Raw genomic sequence first — 18,719 nt, 5'->3', positions numbered from 1 at the left:
AGACAAAAAACTAAAACCATAAAGAATTTGCTAATTCATTGATTAGTTATTGTATACATATATATCTAAATAACACACATTGTATATGAAAATTTGAATTTGCTTTTGAATGACAATTAGAGTTAAGATTTTGGTTCTGTCTTCTGCTGATATGATATAAAAAGAAAAACACACCAGCTTTTCAGTTAGTAGGTCAGTTCTTAAAAGTATATGACCTCTAGCTTTTACTAATACTCACTGTATACTGTCAAATGAAAAAGTATGTTTTAAAAATATATGAAAAATGGTGCTTTTTAAAAGAAAAGACATCATTACATATTCTGAATACTTGTTTCAATTTAGTTCTTTTACCTGCCTTCTGTAGTAACTCTATTTACAGGTTATGCACATAGTAGCTTTTAATTTTTAATCACTACATATGTCATCATTCTGGTGACTATTGTAGCGTTTTACCATGTGTTTATCTTCAATTTTTTTTTACTTTAGCATAATATGTAACTATTCCTTTTAGAAAAGAAGCCAGCTGCCCCTAAATCCAAATCACCAGGACCTAAAACCTCAGCCTGTAAGAAAGAACCAAAGAAGGCACCTGCAAGACCTACAAAAAGCAAAATAAAACAAACAAAAGTTCAAGATGGTAACCTGGAGTCTTTATTATGTTTTGATATTTAATTATCCATTGCAAATATTACAACTTGCAAACACCCTAATTGCAAGAAATTTTATGTGAAAAAAAAATACTCATTGTTTTTTTTTTTACTTCGGTACAAGATAAATTTTTGAAATGAGGTATAGTCAATTGAATTGATCTTACGTTATCAATTTTGGTAGTATGAAAGGTAAAAATCATCTTCAACAGGATTTGAATATAAATTTGAGAGGATCACAGTTAAAAACTGTAAAGCTATTTTAACCCTTTAGTATTCAGATTACTCAGTTAATGTAATGCTTATTTATTCACATTGTTTTGAATTAATTATGCATTATCTTGTAGCTTCAGGATTTTAATGATGTGATTGTTTTCTTTTTAGAATGTCATTGTAGGGTAGGTGCAAGAGGCCAGATTCGGTCAGTTTAAGCATAAAGCAGATAGAATATTTGGGCTGGATATGGCAGGTTTAAATGCAAAAAACTTTCTCAACTTCTATTACATATTTTTATTGAAGCATTTTGGTTTCTGCTTTTACTGTTTCATATGTTATTCTTTTTTGTTTTAGATAACAAAAATTCACTTGGTTATAATCTGGAAGAGCAAGGTATAGAAGTTGCTGATGCCTCCAAATTAAGTTTGAATCTTCAACCAAAAGTAATGAATACTTTCAAACCAGACCCGCTGACTATAAAAGTTAAAGCAGACTATTCACTACAAAGAGCTGGAAATGATTCTCTTTTGCACTTAGATCAAAGTACCCTATCGAAAGAGAAAACAAAAGATGAACCAAAAGGTAAAAAGCAGAAAGGGGAACCAAAAGCTAAGAGAGGAGCAGCTAAGAAATCAAAAGATGAAGAAGTAGTTAATATGAACAAAGAGGATTCTATTTCAAAAAAAGTCAAGAATGAAACTAACTCTAAGACAACAAAAGATTTATCAAATAAAAAAAACAAATCTAAAGAACCAGATATAATGATGGAAGCTACTAAAATTGAACCTTTAATGCTAGACACTAAATATGAACTACCATTTTTAGAGACTAGATTTGAGCCTTTATTGGAAATTAAGAGTGATACTCCTCCCAAAAAAGCAAAAGGAGAATCTAAAAGGGGCCGAGGGGTAACAAAAAAAATGAAGGAAGAATTGAAAAGTAAAGGTAGTTCAAAAAAGGGTAAAAATGATAATCTTGAAGTAGAAGTCAAGGAGAATACATCTCTGGATGATTTTGATAATGACCAGTTGGTTATAAATTTACAAGACACAAAAACACCAAAAAGAGGGAAAACAGATACAACAGGAAAAAAAACTAAAAGTAAGGCAGCCCCTAGAAAGGCAAAAGATAACTTAAAAGGAAATAAAGGAACTCCTGAGTCAATAGAAATTAAGAAATGTTCTCGTCTTGAAGAAACTGAAACTAAAAAATCGAAGATAGAACCTGGAAAAAAGTCAAAGAATGAATCTGCAGGGAATAAAAGTAAGATTGATCCTTTATTTCTAAATCTTAGAAAGGATCCACAGTTGGAGAAATCTGATCAGCTACAGCAAAATATTTCATCTGTAACCTCAAATCAGACTGATTCCTTGAAAATGGCATGGTCTGATTTACCATTGATGACATCACCTCAGCATGAAAGAAAACCATTAACATCACCTCAACCTGATCTACAATCTTTAATGGCTATTCGAGCAAATCTTCAATCTTTGACTTCATCTAGATCAGATTCACAATCATTGACATTGACTAGACAAGATCATTCTTCATCAAAACAAAATTCACCTTTAAAATCTCCACAATCAGATCCATTTTCACCTTTGTACAAAAAATCTGGTCCTTTGTTGTCATTGTCCGCTTCCTCCTCCTCATCTTCATCATCATCATCATTATCATCATTATCATCAACATTATCATCATCAAAACACTCCAAATCAGACCCATTATCACTAACATCTACAAGACCAGACCCATTATCTTTAATACAGAAAAAAACAGATTCATCACCATTAACATCTCCCAAAAAAGATTCTTTGTCTTCAGCATCCAAGAAATCAGAAACACTATTTCTTTTACCCAAAAAACCAGATCCATTGTCTTTAGTACCTAAAAAACCTGATCCATTGTCCTTAATTCCTCCTAAAAAACAAGACCCTCTATCTTTAATACCTAAAAAACCAGACCCATTATCCCTTTTGCCCCAAAAGCCAGATCCACTTTCTTTAAAAATTACAAAATCAGACTCTTCATTGCTGAGCCCCCAAAATCCTGATTCTCCTTCATTGAAATCATGCAGACCTGATCCACTATCATTGGTAACATCCCACAATAATAATTCATTGTCTTTACTAAACAACAGGCCAGATTCTCAATCATTATTGGAAACTAAACCTGATCCATTAACTGAAGCATTTATGAACAATAAAGAACCATTAACACCAAAAGATAAATCCATATTAATTAATAGTCCAAAATCTGAAGTATCGTTAATTAAAAAAATGAGTGTAGATCCATTAGAGCAGTCATGTGGTAAATTAGCAATATGTGAAGAAGTGCCAAACAGTAAAGAAATCAGCAAATCTGAAGAAAAAAAAGAGGAGGTCAGTCGAACACTCGTTGATATAAAAGTTGATCAGTTGGCCAGCATCCTGAAGAGTGAAAGTCTTTTAAGTAAAGCTCGACTCAGCACATTAAAACCGCTTGATATCCAAGCGAAAGATAAAGAAGTTGATCAGCCTGCTTCATCATTACCAACAACAAAACATGTGGAGAAGTTACCTGTGAAAGAGAAAGTGCCCAGCAGTCCAGCAGGGAAGTTAAAGCAATCTACTGATCTAGTTGCTGGAAACAAAGTAAGAAGTTTGTCACATGTTATTCCAGTTATTACTATACAGAAGTTGTGGCTTGTATGAACTCATAAAAAGACTAAATGTTTCACTGCATAATTTTTTAATTGGATAATTGTATTAGATTTATATTGATTAAAATTTAGTCTGCTTCAAATTGAAGGCAAAAAATTGAATATAATCTATTTGACATATATAGATTCAACTTCTTTTTTTGTGTGTATGCATCTACAATATACTTTATATAGCTGATATTCTTTATTATTATTATTATTATTACTATTCAACGTTTGGTAGTTTCAGGCAAATTTCTACTGTATCACCTGCTACACCTTCATGTTGCTGGAGTGTGTGCAGCATTACGTGTTCTTTTTTGTTGTTGGGTGAGTGCAAACTCTTCCCGGTATTGTATAGCGTCAGTTTCTTTTGTTATGGGGTCTGATGCAGTCTTTTGTTGTATTAGTGTTTGTGTTGTGTGTGTTTAATATGAGTTGTGTTCATCTGTCAGCCTGCTAGTGGTTGGTTATGTTATTGGGTATTTGCTGTATAGAGTGTCTTGTGTTTGTGGATGGTTTTGTTTGGGTTGTATTATTAAATTGATAGTGTCTTGTGTAGGATGTGGGCTGTTCCTAGCAGGGTTATTTTTTGGATAGTGTATAGTATCAAGGGTCCAGTTATAGCTTCTACATATGTTTTTTTATCATGTCCAATGCTCCAGTTATTACTGGTATTGTTTTCACCTTCACACCCCACATCTTGAATGCTTAAATTTTGAGGTCTTTGTACTTCAGCAATTTCTTAGCTTCTTTTTGAGCAATATATTAGTTAGAAAGGACTGCAATGTCTATCAGTAAGCAGGTGTTCCCCCCCCCCAATCCTTGATTATTATATCTGGATGATTAACTTTATTTCATTGTCAGTTTGATTGTACCCAGATGATTGTACCATACATATCTACAAGAGTGCTTGTACTCTGGTATCAACCCACTATCAAATAGAACCCAATGTAGTCTGGTGAGCATGTAAGTTAGTCAGAAGAGATGGTATAATGGAATCAGCTGTTCAAAAATGGAACTTCTCAGTTGTACTTACTGTTGTTCACTTTATGTTCCTATGGTTCTTGAGCATTCTTTTTCATGTCTGCAATGTAGAAGTTCCATTTCTTAGTGATGATCAAAAGAGCACTATTTATACTCTCTTATTCTCTGCTTTTTAAATGATAGGCTTGAAGATTGATTCAGGTTGGCAAAAGCAGCATAGGCTTTACAAATCTTGTAGTTATTTTTGTGGTATTATTACATGGGGCCAAGTAGATAAGTAAATTTGTTAGCCAGCAAAGAACATTTAGAGGTTAGTATTGAGTTTAAGACAATTCAGTTTAGTATTGTAATAGTACATTGAGATAGGGATAGTTTTATAAATGTTTGATGATTCCTGTTGCTTGGCCAAGATCTTTTAGTCAGTTCTTGGTTTAGTAAAGCTATTTCATCTGTATGTCTCATTTAAAAAAATGAGCATATTACAGTAACAAACAAGAATAGAGGATATTTTAGTCTTTTACTTAAGTCTGTTTAATTTTAATTAAGATAAAATATTGTTGTAAATATTTGAAAGTAAATTGATAATTCAGATGGAATCTTTTATTTCCAGACATCAGCAAATACAATGTTGGATTCTACATCTAAACCAGAGACAATAATCAGTCTGAAAGCTGAACTACATGCAAAACAGCTTGCAATGCAAGCAAAAATTGCTGAAGAAGAAGGGGGTAATAAGAAAGACTTGTCTGTAACAGAAACTGAGCAGTCTAAGAGAATGAATATGCCTACTATAAGGGGTGGGCTCAACTGTGGCATTGCAGACATTTTGGAGGCCAGTGGCTATGGAACAGAAACTGATTTCCAAGTGGATGAGGATGTGTAAGTATTCATATACTTGTCATATTTCAATAAGTATGATTGTCTTAATTTTCACACTATAATCAGACCCCTCTCACAACATTGTATTTACAAAATGATTACTATTTATCACAATAGACTTTTCTTTAAGTATATATATATATGTAACTGAAATAATGCCAGCACTTCCTTTCCCCATTTATCATGCCCTTCCTATGCACCTCAGCTTCTTATAACAACTACCTCTCAGAAGTAATGAAATAGAAATAACTCATACCACACACTGTTTTACACCAATCATTTCTCTGAAGGAATGAAATAGAAAATGTTAGAGAGAATTGTCAGACAGATGAGTGTATTGTCATTGCCTAACAATATGTTCCACCATGTTAGGTGTTGGCTAGTCTTGGTGCCAACAAGGAAACTTCTTCATGGGTGTTTGCATTACTGGAAACAGCAGCAAAATCTCCTTCAGATTACATCATACCATCTTAAATAATGGATATGTCAGACATTATAGTTACTGATGTACAAAAAGAGGAGATGATCATAACTAGAATGTTGTTAATCATAGATCTATTTTTGAAGAATTGATCTGAAGCCATGTGACAACAGTCAAGTTCCTAATGCCAACTACTTTACAGAGTGGATCTTTTTATTTTTACTTGTTTTAATCATAAGATTGCGGCTATGCTAGGGCACCGCCTTAAAGAATTTTTAGTTGAATGAATTGACCTCAGTACTTTTTTTTTTAAGCTTGGTACTTATTTTATTGATCTCTTTTGTCAAACTGTTAAGTTACAGGGATGCAAACATACCAACACCAGTTGTCAAGCAGGTGTGTGTGTGTGTGTGTGTGTGCGTGTGTGTAGCAGACATAGTATGTGTCTCTGCATACTGAATACTTTTTAATGCGGCACCAACAGCAGTGAGGTCACTAATTAATATACAAGACAAGCCCCCTCAGGTGGGTGGTGGGTAGTATGATTAGCGGTATTTTGTGCATCTTTATGTTTTGAGTTGTGCCAGGTGTTGAGAGGTTAGAGTATGATAGAGAGGCAGAAATAGGCATCCTGCTGTAAAGGAAATACATGGTTGCCTCAATAAGAGAGAGAAAAGAGAGCCAGGAAGAGGAGGGAGAAGATCTGATGGGGAACACATCATGCTACAGAGTAGTATATCTAAGTGAAGTGGGACCAACAGTGGGATAGAGTGAGTGGGTGGGTAAGTTTATAAAATTGCAAAAGGAGAGGTGCAGAGAGGAAATGTTGTGAGTGGACAGAAATAAAGTGATGGGGTGTTAGGAGGATGTGTTGTGGGGAAGGGATTCAACATGGATGATTGGGAGATAGAGGGGAGGGGGTGTAGCAGATGGTGAGTACAAGTGGTGGGGATAGAAGCTGGGAAGGTGAGATGTGGGGAAAGAGGGTTGCAGGGAAAGACTGTCTGCTGGCTGAGGTAGGGAGTGGAGTTAAACATAAATCACATTCCTTTATGGTCTTGATTTTATTTAGTCTCAAGCACAATAAATCACCAACTGTCTCAGTCCTTTGTCATCTCGTCTGTGAAGCTCAGCTTCTTTAGATCATTTTTCACCAATTTGTCCCATATCTTTTGAGTCATCCTCTTTCACAGGTTCCCTCCACATGTAGTGATTGGTGCTGTTTGATGCCTCTGTCTTCATCCATGTGCATCACCTGACCATACCAGATTAGCCTTCTCTTTTGTGCACTATATATTGATGCCGCTTACACCCAATTTGTCGCTTAGCACATTTCCACTTTGTCATACATATACACACTGACATTGCACATCCTGTGAAGTATGTTGGCTTCATTTCTCTCAAGCTTTTGTATGTTCTCTGCTGTCACAGCCCATGTTTCACTTCCATGTAGCATAGCTGTTTGTGCACAAGCATTGTATAATCTGCCTTTCACTCTGAAGGAGAGGCTCTTTGTTACCAACAAAAGTAATAACTCTCTGAACTTTGCCTTGTCAGTTCTTCTAATATTAGTAACTATGCTTTCATGTCACCTAGGTAACAAAAACTTCCTAGTATATATATAAACATAAAGTCAGAAAGTTTGAGAGTTGAATCATCATCATCATTTAGCATCCACTTTCCATGCTAGCATGGGTTGGATGGTTCAACTGGGGTCTGTGAAGCCAGAAGGCTGCATCAGGCCCAGTCTGATCTGGCAGTGTTTCTACGGCTGGATGCCCTTCCTAATGCCAACCACTCCGTGAGTGTAGTGGGTGCTTTTTACGTGCCACCTGCACATATATTTATTTATTTAACCAAATGACTTGAATTATGGTTGTTTTGTAACCTTCTTCGTAGTATTAATTTCTGTATGTAAGAAATTATGCATAATGTGTACACGTTTGCATTAATAAGTATACTCAGCATTATACAAAGCAATTGTATATTCAAAAATTAATGCAAATGAAGAAAGCTAGCTCATCAGATGACCACAACATCATGATTACATCATGTAATACAGTAGCAGCCATAATATATGGGTCAGTAAGAACAAGTGTATTGAGATATTTATTATAGAAGATTAACAAAACATTGAGACTAGATATTCTACACATATTTAGATATATCTAATATCTATCTTTCATGAAAATTTCAAGTGAATGGAATAAATATTTCTTAAGTTATGGGGAAATAACCAAATATTCTTCCAAACTGCAATGGCCAAATGTTAAGGGTCACTTAGAAAAACAATGTAAAATGGAACAAGAACAAAAAAGAAACCCCTACTATTAATATTTTGTGAAAATCCCTTTACTATCAATGACCTCCTGACATCAGTTATCACAGGACTGAATTAATTTCTTGCAAAATGATGAAGTAATATTGTTCCATTTTTGTTTTTCAATAATTCCTGGCATTCATCTTGGTTCTTTGGATTTCTCCTATGCACCCCATCTCCAATAATCTTCCAAACGTTTTCTGTAGGGTTTAGATCAGGACTTTAAGGTGGCCAGTCCATGAAATCAACCCCTTCATCAGTCAAAAACTCTTTGACTCTCTTCGCAGTATGACAGGGAGCGTTGTCCTGCATGAAGATAAGAGGTTGAACTGACGAGGATCGGAGATGTGGAAAGGCATGCTGTCTAAGAATCTACTTGTAGATTTCAGCATTGACAGTCCCTTGTAGGTGAATAAATGGACAAGGACCAGCAGCAGAGATCACTCCCTATGCAATTACACTGCCTTCTCCATATTTCACTGTCTTCTTCACACATGCATAAGATAATCTTTTGCCACTTCTTTGTCGGACGTACATCCTGCCATGAGAACCAATCACATTAAACTTTAATTCATCGCTAAAATGAACCTGTGACCACTGTTCTTCTGTCTAAACGACATGTTCATGAGCAAAACAATGACAGACTCATTGATTCTGCTTGGAGATGAGATTTGTTTTTGCTGGTGCCTGAATGAGCAACCCAGAACCTCATCACCTCCGAGAAACTTTTTTGCGCAATGCGTTGACATTGTGTGCGTGTGTGTATATATATATATATATATATATTGCCACACCCTAGTGGTGTAAATAGTTAAATTTAGTTAATATATTTTCAGTGGGCATTACAAATATTCATTTGCTTAAATCATCTAAATATGCATAAATTATTTGTTTAATTAAATATGACATTTTTGTATTTCTTTATTTAGCAGTGCTCCATCACCGACAATGCGGGATGCCATTCAAGGCATGCTATCTATGAGTCGTATGGGGAGCCCACAGTTGTTTTCAGGAGGTGCTGCTTTAGGTACTGGTAAAGGTCGTAAACAATGGTCAGGACCACAACCTGATGAAGAAGAACAATTGGGTGTTTGCTATAAAGATGATGAATACAGTAAGTATACTCTTTGTAAAAATGAGAAATTAGTCAAAAATTATAAAACAAACAACAAAACCATTAAACATATTGCCAAAATGTATACTTATTTTCTTTTAAAGCATTTTAACCTGCAGAGGAAGGATTGTACTCATTGTTTTTGTAAGGCCTCTATGGCTGGTGAGGTCATTGTGGTTTCCCATAGTGAATAGTGAAAATGTAGACATACAGAGTGTTGCAGAATGTTGCATTTCAAGCAATGATAGATGGGGCAAAGTGTTTAGTGGAGGGTTTTAGTAGCAAGACAATGGGTATGATGTGAGGAAGATGAATTTGGGTGATAGTGGTATACTAATTACTTGTTCAGAAGAGCAGGAAATGTTATAGTAAGGGTATGATATGCATAATGAGGGCACAATTTGTCAGTATGTTAGTGGCTCTGGTGTTATAGTAAGTAAAAGTTCAACAATGTTGGTAGGCATTTGTAGGTGCGTAGTCTAGAATATTTGTGCATATAACAGTTACTCTGTCCCAGATATGAAAGCAGTATTCTAGTTTGAGTTAAGGTAGTTTTGACTCAGAAGTGAAAGCTTAGCATTTCAGTTGCAATTTGATTTATAAATATGTAGCCACCTTGAGATGATCAGAGTTTTGAAACCAAGCATTTATAGAAATTGTGAAGATTTTAGTTGTAAGTTTTTTTTTATGAATAAAGATGATATGGGTTTGAATATTTTCTAGATGTGGTGTTCTTGAAAGAAATTTGGTTGTCATGACTGATGTTTTCAGGATTTTCATTCATTAAAGTTGTTTCTGTTAATAGAATTTGGATTGAAGCATAACTTTTCTGTGTATCAACTATGATGGAGTGATCTGTCAAGAAACTGGTAATCCAAGCAATGAGAGTTCATTGTAGCTCATAGATAAGCTGTTTCATTAGATGTTCTTAAGTTTTCCAGATATCAAAGATAACGACATTACCTTTGTTGTAGAAATCACTTGTTTGATGTAGGTTAATGGTTGATCTACCAAAACTGTATTGCTAGTTACTGTGAAAGACAAAAACATGGTAACAAAAGATGTATTTATTCATGAATGTTCATCAAAGCTGAGATATTGCAAGTGAGGCAATAGGTTGAGTAAATATGGGCTCATCTTTTTGTAGATGGGATACACTTTGCATGTTTCCACCCATTGAAGTTGATATGGATAGCGAGGAAAAATGTTTAGTGGGGATAGTCTAGCTCCACAGGATAATGTTGAAAGTGATAGAAAGAACACTACCATAATTATCTACCTTTCTGGGAAAATAAATATTATTTTTCATGATATATATTTACATGATGCAAAATATGAAAAAATCATGCATATATGCATGTGTGAAATCATATTTAATATGTATAGCCGGGATCATTTTACAAATTAATTTTGTAAACAATGGCTCAGCAATGCCATCACTAATTTTAAGAATTTCTTGATTTGTCATCAAAGTAAGGTTTAGTAATTTGCTTCTTTTTACAGAGTTGTGTCTGTCTATTATAAAGTTGACAGCTTAGCTGCTGTTAATTAGTAATGTATTGATTATTTATAATGGAAATTGCAGCTGTGATACCAGTGCCAGAGGTACGTAAGAGAACCATCCGAACGTGGCCGTTGCCAGCGCTGCCCCGACTGGCCTTGTGCCGGTGGCACGTAAAAAGCACCATCCGCTCGTGGCCATTGCCAGCCTCGCCTGGCCCCTGTGCTGGTGGCACATAAAAAGCGCCATCCGATCATAGCCGTTTGCCAGCCTCGTCTGGTACCTGTGCTGGTGGCACGTAAAAAGCACCCACTACACTCACGGAGTGGTTGGTGTTAGGAAGGGCATCCAGCCATAGAAACATTGCCAGATCAGACTGGGCCTGGTGCAGCCTTGAACCATCCAACCCATGCTAGCATGGAAAATGGATGCTAAATGATGAACGAAACAGCAGAATTGTTATCTCACAGAAATATCTAGAGTTGATATTAGTGTGATAGTGTTACAGAAATATAATAAAAACTTATTTTTATTATTCACAATCTTTCTCAGGACCTTCAATGGGGAATGTTATCCTCAGATCAAAGACCAGGCCCGAATGCTTGCAACACTGGACTTTGCTAAAAGCATCTAAGAGTCAGATGGTGGTGTTAAACTGGGTGACAGATTAAGTCTATTCCCCAGTAACAGGAATGGTCCCTCGGGTTTCTTTCCACACTGTTTCAGTTTACTAAATTTCCTTCATAAGGTTTTGGTCAGCCTTATGTGAATCATGAGATCAGCCAAAAAATTGTGAAAAATCTTGAGATTCACAAAGGATTTGGAATTTACAGTTTTTGAAGTAACCTTGTACATGTAGCAATTACAGAACTTCACTTTAATTTAAAGCTGCAATGAGTTCTATGTATATCTTTACTCATTATTTTTTCTGCTATTTTATTTCCTTTCTAGTTTATCCATCTTTAGACATATCTGATGATGAAGATCCACATATATTTAAACCTAGAGGCAAGCAGAAAAAGGATGAAACGTGGAATCCAAAAGGTGTTACATTTTCTCTCAAGTTCTTTTTAAAACTCTTTCTTCTTTATACTTCAAAAATTCTGGCTAAAATATTTTCTTTTAAATGCCTATAAGGAATTGTGTATTTGCAGATTCTTCTTTTCGCAACTGGTGAAATTGATTTAGATGATGCTTGGCATAAGCATTTGTGGCTAAATGTTTGTGAAAATGCATTGGTGGTTAGAGATTTTCTGAACGTTGTAAGTTCTCATTAGGAGAAGCTGGGTGAAGTGTTTTAACTGAAGTTGAGACACAGTGAAGATAATGAGAAGAGGAAAGATATGTGTGAAGAGTATATGCATGTAGATACTTGAGAAGAGGAAGGAGTATATGGAGAAACTGAGTATCTGAGAGCTTGTGAACATGTTGGTGCATGAATCATTGACAGTCACTTGATCTATAGTTATAATTATTATGGACCTTACAATGAAAGTAAAAACATAAATCCAAAATTAATACAAGTGATCCCTGAGGATATGCTTTTAGTACAATAATTATTTATAAAAAGAAGACGCTGATATAAAAAATCTTTCTCAAACTTCAGTTTTCTGCTCTTGATTATGGTAAAAAATTGGTAAACGAAAGTATCTTGTATTTAAATAAAGCATAAAGATTGAATGACTATAATTCAAAATATGTCAGAAGTCTAAATCTCCCAATATATACATCTAATGTTTGTTGTGAAGTGTTAATCAAAGTATGAGGTGATGATTAAAATATTGCAACATTAGGAATTTTGTCATCATAATTTTCCTCTCAATTTAATGGAAATAATAATAATAATAATATTTCATTTCTATTTTCAGCACGTGTTCAAGTTTCTGGTGAAAAGCGGGAACGAGTAGCACGTGATAATGCTCGTAGGGAATCAATGGAAAGCACATTGGCAGCAACAGCAGCAAAATATGAAACTATTGTAAGTTGTTGATAAATTGTGTGTGTATGTGTGCATGTGTATAGAGGCAAAGTGGATATTACATGGATTTATAGAAACAAAGTAGTTCATGTAATTATAACAATTTTGATTAATTTCTCTGGTTCCATTTTTTTTTCAGGCAAAATCTAAAAAAGGTAACCGTAAAAGATTAAAAACTGAAGAATCTCCTGAAGACATCCAGCCTTCAATGTCTCCTGGGCATTCAGCTTCTCACAATTTATCACCAGGTAATCTTGTTTGAATTTGTGACAATGAGGATTTAAAATTTTATTGTAACTGTATTTAATTACACACTTATTGTAACCGTATTTAATAAGTCACGCTTTGTCAGTGCCTTAATTTAGTCTCAAAACTGATTAAATTCAGCATGTTATCCTTATCGTCTCTACCAGCCTTATTTTGGGGTCTGTTTCTCTATGCAAGTATAGGTTGAATAGGTCTGAAAAATAGCATTGTTACTCATCCTGATTCTTTATCAATTTATTTACAAGACCACCCCACTTCTTTCCATATCATCTTCAGTCTTGTTGGCATGCAACACTTGTCATCTGTTCACATTATATGTTCATACTCATGCAGTTTTGTCTTCTGTATATATCAGTTATGCATTTAATGGCCAGCCATTTGCACTCAAATTTTCTTGCAAATGTATAAAATCATATTTATTTCTCAACATCCTTTACAGATTTTCAACATTCAGTGCCCATGTTGCATTGTCTTGCAATGTTATGTTTCTTACACATACTTCATCAGTCCTCTTTTTGAATTGATAAAGGAACCTCTTGATTCTTGTATAGGTATTAACTTCCTGAACCTTTTCTATCACTTTCATAATTCGACTTCTATACTTTTATTACAACATCAACTCTATTTAGATTACATTCATACCAGAAACTACCTGTTACCTATAGCATCTAGCAGCTCCTACTACTAACTGATCCTATGTATAACTCATTAACATTGTAACTGCTGACAAGGCCACAATGCTTGAAATCAGAATTCTACTCTACTTTCTTTAATTTTGCTCTTCTAGACAATTGTTTTTTATTATTGCTAAAGCAATTCGAAATTGTATCTTTTCTTCAATGCTTGTTTTGATTGTTTTGTCATCTAATTATTTACTGGTGTCATTTGTAAGTCTTTTTAAAAGCTATAGTAGCCTAATTTATTTCTCTTTAAAAGCATCAACAGTGTCATCTACAACAACAACAACAACATCAACATCAACATCAACATCAACAACAACAACAGTATTACCAGCTGTGGCAAGTACATCAGCAGCTTCAGATAGCAGTTTCTCACCAGCTAATGTTACAAGTATGCCACCAAAAGGAGCTGTGGCCCCAGGAACTCCATGTACAATAGCAGTTCCAGGAACGAGTAGTGGCATTACTAGTAGTAATGGTGGTGTCATTGGATCAAGTGGAGGGTCTCTCCAACCTCGACCATTTTCTTCACCTTTAGGTTATCCATCTAAACGTAAGTGATGCTAATTTTTAATAAAATTATCTGGGTTCTGAAATTTTTCAATTTTTTTTTTTTTACCATTAACAATACAAGAGCCAATCAAATATTTAAGTACCAGTACATCCTTTAATGTCAAGAATTCTGGTTCTGGATCAAGGGTTTAGTAACGTCAGCCAGCCCTGCAGGCATATTTTGCTGATAACTGAAACATTTCCTAGACACTAAGTTAGTTTCTAAATATTAATAATTTTCACACATTTTAAGTGGTTTCAATTATTTGACTCTGGCCATGCTGGGGTACCATTTTCAAGACTTCAAGACTTCAGGTCAATCAGATTGACCCCTTATTTTAGTGAATAACGAACAACTTGATACATAGATATTATATATATACACACACACACAAAGTAATGCCTCAATATATGAGTTAATTTATTCCTGGAGACCACTCATAAAGCAGAGCAACAATTTCTTATAATAACAATGTTATAAATTGTTAATTCATTTCCAGAAAAATATTTTACCTATAAAATTTATTACACTTGTAAATAAATGGCAATAAAACAACAGTGGAATGTAAAGAATATGTTATGTAAAGTAAAAAGAATGCCAAGATCATTTTTAATAAAAAAATATTATTATTGTAATCATTTTCTGAATCACTTTCACTTGCACTAGACTTGTGCACACTGTTGCTTATAGATGCGATTGCTGATTCACAAGTCTAGAGTTGTTTGCTCAGAAGCTTTTTTTTTCTCTATAAATTTCTCGGTAACCTGCAGAAGCATTTGTTATGGTAGTAGAAACTTTTGCACTTCATTCAAAGTTTGGATCTTGTGCTTGAAAAATATAACTCGTGAACCTAGGCTCTTGTAAAGTGAGGTATTACTGTTTATGTATATATATATCATCATCATTTAATTCCGCTTTCCATGCTAGCATGGGTTGGACGATTTGACTGAGGACTGGTGAACCAGATGGCTGTGCCAGGCTCCAATCTGATCTGGCAGTGTTTCTACAGCTGGATGCCCTTCCTAATGCCAACCACTCCAAGAGTGTAGTGGGTGCTTTTATGTGCCACTGGCATGAGGGCCAGTCTGGCGGTACTGGCAACGACCATGCTCAAAATGATGTTTTTTATGTGCCGCCTGCACTGGCAATGACCTCGCTCGAATGTTTTGTTCACGTGCCAGTGAGGCAACGCTGGTAATGGTCACGCTGAAATGGTGCTTTTTACGTGTCACCAGCATGGAAGCCAGACAGCTGCTCTGGCAGTGATTCCGCTCAGATGGAGCTGTTAGCGCTCCACTAGCACGGGTGCCAGTCATCGAATTTGGTTCAATTTCGATTTCACTTGCCCCAACAGGTCTTCGCAGTATATATTAACAATTTGATTTAGCTCCTCATATTGCTTCAAATTTTGTAGATGTGAAGTAAATAGGACCAGCTCCTTGGAAATATGGAGACAAAGTGATGGGGTAAGGCAAGTTGGGTATGTCCACAAAACTTAAAGCAACATGGGAAGCTAACTCAACCTGTTGATACATACAATGCCATCTATGTGTTGACTGTCAACTTGGTATATATGTACTATGATTGATTAATCCTACCACACTATGTGTGTGATATATATATATTTGTGTGTGTGTGTGTATATGTATATATATATATGCATGTATATATGTATGTGTGTGTGTATGTATATATGTAATATTAATTATATAACAGACATATTTTATGCGTTGTAAAACACATTTTTCCTCAAATTAACTGTCAGGATTACATAATTACTTGTTGAAATGTTATATAATCTTATGAAAAACTTCCTCAGTGTTTAGCAGAAAATATAAAGAATGGTGTTTAGTGCTCAATATATATATATATATATATTTTTTTTCCCAATATGCAAATTATCAACATCATCAGTGGACTGGCTGAATCCAGGACAGCGTAGTAGGAGAAAAACAGAGTACAAGTCTTGTAGACAAAGGAACTCCAGTACTGCCCCCCCTCCCTCCTAACAACACATAAAATGCTGGCATAGTGAAAATTACATCAGCAGTAATAATAATCATTTTTAATGTCCACTTTTCCATGCTTGCATGGAGCAGTGTTTGTTAAGGTAGATTTTCTATAGCCAGATGTCCTTCCTGCCACCAACCCTCTAGACTATCTTTGTGGAAGTGAAGGACATTGAACTTTTTGAAGAAATTGGTGTAGCTGTGATAAGAATTTAGTTTCTACTCAGACTTCTGTTTTCCTTTGAACATATGTGCACAAGGAAAATTAAGTGATTTCCACTGAAACCTAATACATCATATATGTACACATGTACCTCTTGAGGTGTGTGTGTATGTATTGCATAATTTGCTTATCCTTAAATTTACTCATATATAACCGATCATGGCCATTTGCCAGCCTCCTCTGACCCTTGTGCCGGTGGCACGTAAAAAGCACCCACTACACTCACGGAGTGGTTGGCATTAGGAAGGGCATCCAGCTGTAGAAACACTGTCAGATCAGACTGGAGCCTGGTGCAGCCTCCTGGCTTCCCAAATCCAGGTCGAACCGTCCAACCCATGCTAGCATGGAAAACGGATGTTAAACGATGATGATGATGATATACATACATACACACACGCTCATACAGATTCTGATGCATCATGAGCATTAACTCCACATTGATAAAATGATACTATTACTTTTCTGTTACATTACATAGGTTTATGTAATCTTGTAGCTATTTCTTTTTATGTCCCTATTTAACAAGCAATTTCTTTCTGTCCATATTCAATGAATACACCAACTTCTGCACACTTAACATGAGAAAGTAAGAGGCAGGGGGCATAAACATGCAGATATGTTCATATAATTTGTCAAATTAGGTTAATCCCTAAGATAGCACATTAAAGGTGGCCAACCTGTGATTGAAATAAGAGTTGTTCAACCAGGACTGAACAATTATAGGAATCAAAATACAATAAGGATTTCTCATAGCATGTTATTGCAATGCAGTTACCTTCAATATAATGATAATGAAAATTTACTTAAATATTTATTGAATTCATTCATTGACATATTTTTCTTTTTCTCTTTCATCAATTAGCCAAGAAACCTAAAAAAGGATTTGCCACTGCCAAACAGCGACTTGGAAGAATATTAAAGATACACAAAATGCGATTCTGAAGGTGAATGTAATATAAAAAGAAAAAAGGGAGGAAAATTAAGTGAAGCCAGTTGGAAAACTGTCATAGAGATGCTCACAGAGATATTTTTCACATAAACATATATTTGTTTAATTTTTTTTTTTCATCCAAGCATTGAGTGAATGACTCTTTATGTTTGTGCAACTGATCTCACTAAGGTGTGCAAGTTAACACAAGTGTGTGCATGTGGCTTGAGTGAAAGTAGCAGCATAAGTCATGAATTACACCAAAGTGGGACCGGTACCAATAACTGTCCAAGCCATCCTTTTGGTTTTCAAAGTGTAAAAAAGCTAAGGAAAACTTGAGGAACTTTGCTATGGAAAAAATTTTCAAACATTCATAAAGTTACAGAAGTTATAAAATTATAAGTGGACAAAATTAGTTTGAAAACTTACATGTAAGTATCATTGAAAATGGGGAGAGATATGAAATTAATTGTTAATTGTGAAAGAGTGAGATTACTGGTATTTTAGTATTTTTTATTAGAATTATAATTTTGTTTAGATATCCTTTGTATGAAAAATTTAAATTATTATAGTGAATTTTTTTTTTTGATTTAATTTTATTTTTGCACATTGTAAAATATTGCAAATTGACTGCCATATATTGAATACTTGCTGAGTATGCAGCTCTTATGCCACATTAATTCTGATTTATTAACTAGACATAGGGGAATATGCTAATTGCTATTTTAAGACTTTGAAATATAGGGATTGAGTCTTTTTACTGAAACTACTGTATTTGATAGATATAAGATTTTATGTATTACATACAAATTAAATATACATTACATACAAATTAAATATACAGACATACCTATGAACACAACTGATTTGGCACAAAATGTATAAGTAAATCAGAATTTATTGTACTGACAAAACTGGTGACCAGTAAAGCTTTTATGTAATTATCACGATATGCTCCTGCATTTTCTTTCTTTACATTGGTTTGTGATGCTTTTTGGTCGTTTGTTATTGTTCTACTGTAAATGTATGGTTGTGTTATAAAATTGGGATTTCTTACTTCATGTCATTTATTCTCGAATTTTAATTATTGCTGGACAGATTCTTTGCCCATGAACTATTCAACAGAGGTAAAATCTGGTATTCTAATGCAAGCATCATCTCAAATGCGAGGTCTTCTATTTGATTTACTCATTTATTTGTTTGAAGCTTGGACAATATACCAGCAATAATTACACCTGAACTCCTTTGATCAAAGATCTACTCCATCAGGGTTGATTTGGGGCTACCTGTTTCAGGCACACTGCAAAGCAGCTTAT

At 34.7% G+C, this 18,719-nt stretch overlaps 1 protein-coding gene across 1 annotated transcript in view; it reads left to right on the top strand.

The window, feature by feature from the left end:
• LOC115210477 (histone lysine demethylase PHF8) overlaps positions 1-18,350 on the top strand; it is a 95,785-nt gene extending 77,435 nt beyond the window's left edge. The window contains exons 17-25 of the mRNA XM_036502632.1: positions 512-637; positions 1,218-3,496; positions 5,141-5,409; positions 9,080-9,264; positions 11,717-11,809; positions 12,634-12,743; positions 12,883-12,991; positions 13,947-14,243; positions 17,338-18,350. Coding sequence (XP_036358525.1) covers positions 512-637; positions 1,218-3,496; positions 5,141-5,409; positions 9,080-9,264; positions 11,717-11,809; positions 12,634-12,743; positions 12,883-12,991; positions 13,947-14,243; positions 17,338-17,417 — 3,548 coding nt within the window. The 3' untranslated portion in view covers positions 17,418-18,350. The remainder of the gene's footprint in view (positions 1-511; positions 638-1,217; positions 3,497-5,140; positions 5,410-9,079; positions 9,265-11,716; positions 11,810-12,633; positions 12,744-12,882; positions 12,992-13,946; positions 14,244-17,337) is intronic.
• The last annotated feature ends 369 nt before the right edge of the window (positions 18,351-18,719 follow it).

The sequence above is a fragment of the Octopus sinensis genome, linkage group LG4 (genome assembly GCF_006345805.1).
Source record: "Octopus sinensis linkage group LG4, ASM634580v1, whole genome shotgun sequence".
In the NCBI taxonomy this organism is placed as follows: Eukaryota; Metazoa; Mollusca; class Cephalopoda; order Octopoda; family Octopodidae; genus Octopus; species Octopus sinensis.
This window is presented reverse-complemented; position numbering and strand designations above follow the sequence as displayed.